Source organism: Leptidea sinapis, chromosome 9 (assembly GCF_905404315.1).
Source record: "Leptidea sinapis chromosome 9, ilLepSina1.1, whole genome shotgun sequence".
Taxonomy (NCBI): Eukaryota; Metazoa; Arthropoda; class Insecta; order Lepidoptera; family Pieridae; genus Leptidea; species Leptidea sinapis.
This window is the reverse complement of record NC_066273.1, coordinates 2,050,290-2,060,421: the sequence shown is the minus strand read 5'-3', so window position 1 is coordinate 2,060,421 and position 10,132 is coordinate 2,050,290. Positions and strand designations below refer to the sequence as shown.

The 10,132-nt window shown below is 36.3% G+C and overlaps 1 protein-coding gene across 1 annotated transcript; it reads left to right on the top strand.

Annotated features, from left to right (window-relative positions):
* The first annotated feature begins 406 nt into the window (after window positions 1-406).
* Window positions 407-2,863, top strand: LOC126965845 (protein HBS1). Its single transcript, XM_050809607.1, has one exon. The coding sequence runs from the start codon at window positions 565-567 to the stop codon at window positions 2,617-2,619; it is 2,055 nt and encodes a 684-aa protein (XP_050665564.1). The 5' UTR covers window positions 407-564; the 3' UTR covers window positions 2,620-2,863.
* Window positions 2,864-10,132: the final 7,269 nt, after the last annotated feature.

The window sequence follows — 10,132 nt, the reverse complement described above, 5'->3', positions numbered from 1 at the left end:
GTCGTTGCAAAACTATCCTTTCAAATATACATATGGTACCCAGTACGTATGGCGGCGCTGTTTTCGTTTTCTTTTTTCTATTTTGATAACCAAAGCCGCAACACATGCTTATCGCCAGAAATCCATTGTGATGCTGGAATAAAATTAAGCAAAACGCCAACCGCAGTACGAGGTTGTATGCGGTTTTGCGTTTTCAGCTTTTTCTAAACCGCTCGCCTTTTAATCGCAGTGCGTGCTTAGCCATTAACAACTAACCTAAGCACCTAACGATTTGTGGACTGTGTTCTTTGGCTGTATGGGCTTTTGACCCCTTTGCCTGTCCAGATGGACGAACAGAACCAAAAAAAAAAAGGTCTGTGGTCTTATCGACTATCGTGCCTCGTGTTTGTCAATTGTCATTACTCATTTGTCATGATTGTTTGAAAAAAGCAAAATTGTTCAAACTTAAACTCAAGTCAAAACTTAAAATTATGACAAATGCTCAAAGCAAAATAAGATGGTGCTTAGAACGTCCAGATATGAGATGTTTTGGTTAATATAATAATATTTAAAATTAAATTTCTGATGGCTCGTCACCGGAACATTAGGAATAGAAGTTACTCGGACGATTATGACTACGATGATGTGTACGGACATTCAGTCGAAGAAGATTCCTGTTTATCACCAAGTGATGCAAGCCAATGGCTGTATGATCGTTCAAAAAACCAGCAAGCTATATCACAATTTTTGGAGTCTGATGACATCCAAGAAGAGACTGAAGAAGAGGTAGTCAACACACGACCTGGTTTAGAACGTCGTGAGTCTATTGATATACGATCCTTAAACTTGAATGAAGAAAATGAAGCAAAGCTTATGTCGTGCCTAGATGAGCTACGAAATATATTAGGTGATACTATTCCAGAAAATAACCTTGTACAAGCTATACTTAATCATAATTTTGATTATAACAAGGCTCTAGATGAAATTCTTAATAACAACAGTAAAGATGTTAAACCTGCACAAGAGAATAGTAAAAATACTAAACCCAAGTTGGTAATTGACCAGGTTTCAGCAATTCCACTTGTTGATAAAGCACCAATTATCACAACAAGAAGTAATATTCCTAAAGTTATTGCACCAAAATTTGAAGGTAGTGATGTAGAGATTATCAAAGGTTTTAAGCTCAATCAAGCTAGTGCTGGTAATAGCTGTTCAAGTACACCCCGTGATCAGTCCCCAGCCACAGAAAGACCATTTAAAAGTGATTGTAATATCATAGAGGATAAGATAAACAAAATTAAAGAAAACAAATTAGATCCCGAAAGTCAGTATTCAAATGAGAGGGGATCTGAAAAAGAACATTTGTACATTGTTGTTGTGGGACATGTTGATGCTGGCAAATCTACTCTAATGGGGCATCTATTATGTAAACTTGGTGAGGTGAGTCAAAGAACATTACATAAGTATGAACAAGAAAGTAAGAAGATTGGTAAACAGAGTTTTATGTATGCCTGGGTTTTGGATGAAACAGGAGAGGAGCGAGTTAGAGGTATCACAATGGATGTTGGTAGAGCACAGTTTGAAACTAAGACAAAGAAAGTAATAATATTAGATGCACCAGGGCATGCAGATTTTATCCCTAATATGATAACCGGTGCTGGACAAGCAGATGTAGCTCTGTTAGTGGTAGATGCAACCAGAGGAGAGTTTGAGTCCGGGTTTGACTTTGGGGGACAAACTCGAGAACATGCTTTACTTGTGAGATCTCTGGGGGTTAGTCAGCTTGCAGTAGCCATTAATAAATTAGATACTACAAACTGGTCTGAGGAGAGATTTAATGAAATTTCCAAAAAACTTAAGATTTTTCTAAAACAAGCTGGATATAAAGATTCTGATGTTACTTTTGTACCATGCTCTGGTCTAACTGGGGAGAATCTTATAAAAGCACCAGAAGAACCTAAATTGTTGCAGTGGTATAACGGACCATGTTTACTTGATGTGATAGACAAATTTAATGTACCACAAAGACCAGTATCTAAACCTCTACGTATGTCTATCAATGATGTATTTAAGGCAACAGGCTCAGGCTTTTGTGTCGCTGGGAGAATAGAGAATGGTGTTATTAATAAAGGTGATAAGGTTATGGTGTGTCCAACAAAAGAAATAGCTGAAGTACGAAGTATTGCCATCAATGATTTATCAAATAATATTGCTTTTGCTGGTGACCAAGTTGCTGTTACTTTATCGGGTGTAGATATACAGAATGTTGCTATTGGTTATATATTAAGTGATCCGGTACAACAGATACCCATCAGTTCTCGGTTTGAAGCAAGACTTGTTGTTTTTAACGTAAAGGTGCCCATAACAAAAGGGTTTCCTGTGCTATTACATCACCAATCTTTAGTTGAGTATGCTCACATCATTAAATTAAAGGCGCTTCTAAATAAAAGCACAGGGGAATTAATTAAAAAGAACCCACGGTGCTTAGGTAACAATTCAGTTGCTGTAGTTAATATTGAAGTTAGCCGCCCAATTTGCATTGAACGTTACAAGGATGTAAAAGAACTTGGTCGAGTAATGTTGCGTGTATCTGGAGTAACAATAGCTGCAGGACTGATCACAGATATTTATTATACATAATTACTTTCACACTAACTAATAAGACGCTAGCTTAGCAGTCCTTTACCTTCACGATAAAGCCAATTAAGACTTAGACGTTTTGAGACAAAAAATTGTGTACATTTTTGTTAAATATAGAGAATCATGATGATAATAATAAATTGAACATGTTAAATATTTTATTATGATACTAAATGTTATTAAAATATTTATTTTTATTGTGAAAATATGAATATGAAGATGTTAATAAACAAATATGGCCATAGTTGGTATTTTATTTATGATTTCTGGTTTGATGGATTTGGTGGAAATAACAAAAGGTGTGTTGATGTGTTTATAATAAAAAAATTTCATGTGCTTTGCATGTAGGTAAGATAAACTTTTACAGATTTTACTGTTGTTTGTTTTATTTATTTAGAGCACTGGTAACAATACCATCAGCTCAAACTAAAATACATTAAAAGAAGAATATTTTAATCATTTTTCAATATACTCAATTACAAGATTAACCCCTGTTAGGTTATCGGTATGTTATGTAGGTTAGCTGTTAGATCTTGTTTTTGCAAGAAACAAGACATTTAACTTCAGGTCTACAGATTTAGGTACCTACCATAAACCTTCGAAGTTGTATTATGTCCATGTTATACTCTGCATGATGACTAAATGAGATGCTACTTTAAATCTTTGAGAATGCGGCCACTGTGATTGTTAAAAGGTTGGTGGATTGTAAGAAAATAACATTTTTATTGACTTGCGATTGCTTAAGAAGTTCTTTTATCAAGAATCATCTTAACGCCTCGCTTAGTACCTAGCTTAGGTATCAAAATATTGGTTCCTGAGTGAAAGACAATTCAGTGGTCATTTGAAAGGCAAATTCAGCTTGGCTTCGGAGAAAGTGCCACATTACTCCAATCCGGTCCAAAGCTACATTCCAGCGCTCTAAAAGGTGCAGGTCCGGCCAATTGTAGTATTGCTCTCATCTCTGATCTGGTGCACTCCAGTATCAGTTCTATATATCCGCGTATAAAGCAGAGCTGCTCGAATCATCGAGAATCTAATTTGTAGTATTCAATGTGAAGTTGCGCAGGGAGCTCGTCTCATTGTGTGCTTTCTACCACATTTATCTTTGGAAGAACCTATACAGAAAACCGAAATGTTCAGGTCTCCGAGTTCCATTATCGCTACAAACTTAAGGCTTGATGTGTTGCGTTTTTTCACAAAGGATTCCAAAGGACTTCTACGTACTACCTAAAACTACTAAGGTGGGTGCACCATGGAGGGCCATGCTCCTTTGAAGGCCAACTATAAAAAAAAAAGAAATATGGAAAAGGGGGACAAACGGGCGTACGGGTCTGTACCTGGTGTTAAGTGATCACCGCCGCCCTCATTCTCTTGCAACACCAGAGGAATCACAAGCACCGTGAAGCAGTAATGTGTAAACATTACTGTGTTTCGGTCTGAAGGGCGCTGTAGCTAGTGAATTACTGGGCAAATGAGACTTAACATCTTATGTCTCAAGGTGACGAGCGCAACTGTAGTGCCGTTCAGAATTTTTGGGTTTTATAGAATCCTGAGTGGCACTGCATTTTATATGGTAGGGCGTATCAGTTACCATCAGCTGAACGTCCTGCTCGTCTTGTCCCTTATTTTCATAAAAAAACAAGAGCGTTGCTGGCCTTTAAGGATGGTGTACGCGCTTTTTTTGAAGGTACCCATGTCGTATCCTCCAAGAAACACCGCACAAGGAAGCTCCAAGCATTCCACAGCTTTGTAGTAGTTGTAAAGCTCCTTGAAAACCGCACTGTGGAGGACCGCCACACATCCAGATGGTGGGGATGATATCCTTACTTGTGGCGTGTCGTGCGAAAGTGGAATCCGGCGGCAGGAATCAAGTGAAACAGCTCTTCGGAACACTCCCCGCGGTAAATGTGGCAGAAGACACACAATGAAGTGACGCGGACGTCTCTACGCAACGCCAAGTGATCCAGCCGTTCACAGAGCACTGGGTCCCCGAGAATTCGAGCTGCACTGCGTTGCACTCGGTCAAATGGATCGAGCTGATACAGTTATTGTCATCTGATGACAAATCCTTCCTCTCACACTAAGCTCCATCAAACTTAAGAACACAGACGTGGCGGCGAGTCGCGAATATAAAGTAATGCAATATTTTATATAAGTGGTGACACTGTCATCTAAACATTTTATAGTTCCAAGTCCACGCAGACGAGTTATGGGCACAACATGGTAGATAAAGATTTATTTTGCTATAGTAAAAATTTAAATAAAACACTTTTAAAGGATTAAAACGCGTGTAATTGTAACGGTTTTACATTAGATGTTTGCGTAAAAGTTACATTTTTATTTTAGTTAACCCGACGTTTCAAGACCTTTCCAGATCTCGTTTTCAGGGGGACTGTAGTAAATGTGTAACACTCGCGTTAATCAAAGACAATACTATAATAAAAATTATTTTCAGAAAGATTTCTATTAAATCTATTATTTTTATGATCAAATGCGAAGTTCCTTGCTGTTACAGTGAGAAATTTAATTTCCTTCTCATTTCCCAACAGACGTTACACGCTACTCAATGTTTGCCAAGAAAATTGTGTTGACCTAAGTTTACTCAGGACTTTTTGATATATTATTATTACTAGGACTGTGTTTGATGCACGAGACAAATATTTCCTTTCACTTTTTTATTTATCATATAACCATGAATGCAAGTCTGTCTGCCACAAAATAAAAAATGAACCGTTATTGAACAAAGCTTACAAAACAAAATGGAAGAAACATTAATAATTGAACCTACATAAAATGATAACATAAAACGGAACCCTTAAAGGATCTCTTGTCAGTACGTTCGACTGTCCATCCACCTATCTGTCTGTCAAGACCGCTTACATCGGGAACGCGTGGAGGTATCCAGCTGAAATCAAAACGACATACTCAAGTCTACAGTCGCTGTAAAAAATCTAACTTCTAACTTAACATAAAAAAATAGGGCCGTTTAATTCGACATCGTTGCTCACGATTATTTTCGCACTCAATAAACACATAAATAAATACTTTTCAAATTATTATAATAAACAGTTTTACATAAATGTAATACGCTGACCGTACCTACGTCTGTCCATAGGCGCGTGCGACTTTCAAAAAACGCCCGATGTGGGAACAATGACATCCGTGCCATCCGTAACGAATGCTTTAGAGTGAGAAGAGAGTCAAAGCAAGAGTCACAGCAGACCTAATTCAGTGGGAGCGGTGACAGAGTACAAGAAGGTACGACGGGAACTGATAACTTATCGATTCTCCTTTTTTTTAAATAAGGGACAAGACGAGTAGGACGTTCAGCTGATGGTAATTGATACGCCTTGCCCATCACCTTACTCAGGATGCATGAAAAAGCTAAAAATTCTGAGCGGCACTACATTTGCGCTCATCACTTTGAGACATAACATGTTAAGTCTCATCTTCCCAGCAATTAGTTCATAATAAAAAGCTGTTTGTAAACAAGCATTAATTCAAAATTTTTGAAGCACTTCTGCAATACTCAACATTAATTGTACCGGACCGGACGGTAGTGGCAAACATACCAAACCAATGTGTGTTCAACCCGCATATCCGTGTTGTTTCAAATGTGATTCCGTTCACACAGGAATTGAGGAGGAGTCGTTAACAATACCCGTCCATCTGGTATTTAACACATATCTATAGAATAGCGATTTAGTAGTCGATTATCTCAATTTGAATCGTGTGAACACATAATGTGTGAAACTAAGGGCTATATTTCACGGTGGCGCAACCAGTCGCGCTTCCGTGGTGTGAAACCATACAGACACCAGAATCATCGCGTCCGAGCTGGTCACGCCACCAAATTGGTTGCGCAACCAAATGGACACCAGGTGAGTAACTCTCTATAGAGCTGTATACATTTTGTTGGTAGCGGCGACTGGTTACGCCACCATGGTGTTCCGGTGAAATTTAGTCCTAAGATCACCTATACATCTAGATAAACTGTGACAGCTGTGAAAACATCGAAAAAAATTGAGGTTGGCAGTTAACCTCTATTTTAAGCAATGTACGCACACTAATACTTAGTGACATACAAATCGCGAGTGTAAGAAGTAGATTGTCACGCACACTATAGATACTAATAAACCTGGTCTTTTTTCATCGGTTGTCTACCAGCACGAGGCTCTATCCTAGATTCTAGACGAATTAATTATCTAAGGTGTGAACAGATCTACAACAAATTGAATTGAATTATTATGGCTTCAAATTACTTGTAAACTCAACTAAGTGATATATACTCGCATACACGTATGTACGTAAAGGTACTGTGTACATGTTCTCTATGAATGATCACTTGGCGTTGCTAAGAGACTTCGTTGCATTTTGTGTCTTCTATCGCAGTTATCACGGGTAGTGTTCCGATGAGCTGTTTTACCTGATTCCTGCGGCCGAATTCCACCTTCGCACGACACGCCACAAATTAGAATATCACACAGTGCGATGTTCTTCCACATACAACAAAGCTATGGAATGAGCTTTATTTTGCGGTGTTTCCAGGACAAAAAAAGCGCGTAAACCTACATTAAAGACCAGCAACGCTCCTGTGATTCCTCTGGTGTTGCAAGAGAATGTGGGCGGCGTTGCAGTTGTTAAGTACTCGCAATGAACTCTGTCTCGCCCGCGTTGGCGCGAAAGAAATTTAAAATTTGAATTAAATTGTAAAGCTTTTAGCTGTTTTTATTTCTCTATGCGTCATCTCGTGAACGGGAGCTGCTTGTGGTGTCAGGTTGTCCTGTTATAAATCATTGTATTTGTTTGTTGCGATTCTAATTATGACAGTAATCACGACCATCATGTTCACGAAGCATAGGTACTTACATAAACAATGAATTCAAGCTCTTAAGATTTACGATATTTTATATTTATACAGTTTATTGGTGGATTATTATTATTTATTTAGATGGATCGACGATCTGGTCAAGATCGCCGGAATAGGTTAGATGAGGGCAGCGCAGGACCGATCGTCGTGGAGATCTTTGGGGGAGGCCTTTGTCCAGCAGTGGACGTCTTCCAGCTGATATGATGATGATGATGGCACAGTTTATTCTTTATTACTTTTTATGAAATATTTGGTATTCTTTGAACACGATCGATATATATTGGATACCTTAAAAACTAGTTTGTTATGTATATTACAGCCATTGTAAAATATAGTAGCCGTTGAATTTTTGGATGTGTTTCTCAAGAGCTCTACTTTTTCCGAACATAATAAAGTGGAGTCTGTAATTCAAAAGTAATATTTGTAGTGACGATTCAAAAGCGCTTAGTTTGGGCCTAATTTAATAAAGTTTGTTTGAATTTGACAATAAGTAACTCTACTTCCGTTTCGGAGCTCAAACATATTCCATCATTTACTAGTGACGTATCTCCTTCCATTGTTGGCACGTTCAAATTCAAATTCAAATATTTTTATTCAAAATAGGATGTGACATCACTTATAGAAAGTCAAAAAACTACCACCCATTCCAAAATGGAATGCCTCAGGCCTGAGAAGAATGGGCGCAACAAACTCAGCGGGCTTTTTTCCATCAAAAATATGTTTTCCAATTTATTGAATCAGGCGTTACTTTGCGGAAATCCATAATTATACAAATGATTTAAATTTTCGTTTGTTGTTTTTTAAAAACAAATATTGGCGGAATTAACACTAAAGAAAACTTAAATCATTTGTATGTTTTACAATAATTAAAGTAACATTTACAAAGTAACATTGTACAACTAAACTTATTATTTAATAGCCTGAGGGCGGTTGCTCCATTCCCAATCTGTGGTATCATTAAGAAAGTCATTTATGTTGTAGTAACCTTTACCACACAAACGTTTTTTAACAATTCTTTTGAATAACGTAATACTTTTGTTTTATTATAGGAAGATCTAACTAACCCTTATGTATTCCCAGGTTGCCTGGTATATCCTGAATTACCTACTAGCTCTACGAATGTGGCTAACCACGACTATATACAATAATGAGCAGGGTACCTAATGGTTGACTAGTCCATTACAAATGAGTAAACACAATTATGTTTGCTTCAAATGTCATGTATCAATGTGAAATTGGCATTATTTTAAGCATAGAAATCTAATTATAAGGTACTGGACAGACCGACCATGAACCGTGATTTAGTATTAATAGGATTCATATGAGTAAACAAAAAATGGTTTATGGGGGACATCTCTCGCTACTCTCTTTGCATAAAAGATACAATGTATGGTAGCTGACCAGATATGCTATTACCTAATTCTTTTCAAATCTAAATATTTTTATTTGAAATTGGATATAATATTATTGACTTATTGGAAGTTTAAATCTACCACCCATTCAAAAAAGTATGCTTTTTTTTTCATAACAATACGGTTACAATGTAGTATCGTATAATAAATTTTATTATTTAAAAGCCTGAGGGCGGTCGCTCCATTCCAAATTTGTGGCTTTGAACATTCAAAATTCTTTTGAATTTCGTAATAGATTTGTTTTATACATTTTTGAGATCTTGTTGTAAAATCTTATCCCCCCACAAAAAACTTACTAAATCGACTAACCTGAGTTTAGTAGTCATAATTTTATGTTTGTTCCTAGTGGTAACATTATGGTAATGACAGTTTCTAACAAATTCACTTATATATATAATATTATCAAGAATGATATATTGAGAGGCAACAGTTAACATGTTTATTTAAAAAAAAATGTTCTTAATGTTGATTCTACTATAACTTCTTGTAATAATGTTTGTTTCCAGTGAATTCCTAAACTAATGAACGGATTTTAATGAGGATTACCTACTTCATGGAGTGCAGTTTAGTCCAACTTGAGAGATAGTTTTTATTTCGATTTGGGACCCATTTTTTTTAATTCATTGGAATTAAAAATAATTATAAGTATTGACTTATCTGTTTTGTATGGACATATGTTCTATAAGAGAATTTATTGACGCACGGCTGTGAAACAATTTTATTATAACAACAGGGAGCATAATATTTTACGAAATAATTCTTGATGTTATGAATTGTATTGATAAATTCATAAAATAACAGTATTTTAATTATTATGTACAGAGCAACGTTTGTCAACAGAAAGTAGAAATCTATTTAATACTATTAAATGGATTTCTATTATTTTTAAACAATTCCTTGTATCTCGAGAACATAGAGTAGGGAACTGTCGAAAAATTAGTGTCAATAAAAACAAAAAGAATATAATTTTATTAAAATAACGAAGTCAGGAATGCAGTAGTTCATTACTAAATATAATGAATTGGTAAGGCGTGCCTTTCAATAATGGCATGCGTTTGTAAAATTAGAATTTTTTATCTTTTGGGTAAATCCACATAATAATTTGAAGTGGTCCGGTTTTGCACGGTTTTTAAGGTTAGGTACCACAATATATTATTGATTCCTATTTGTGGTTTTCTTAATAGATACAATAGTAATCTTATTTGGCACTCCTTATTTCATTAATTATTTA

What these genes read in the sequence shown, in the direction of transcription:
- LOC126965845 (XM_050809607.1), top strand. Translation starts at nt 565, where the DNA reads ATGGCTCGTCACCGGAACATTAGGAATAGAAGTTACTCGGACGATTAT.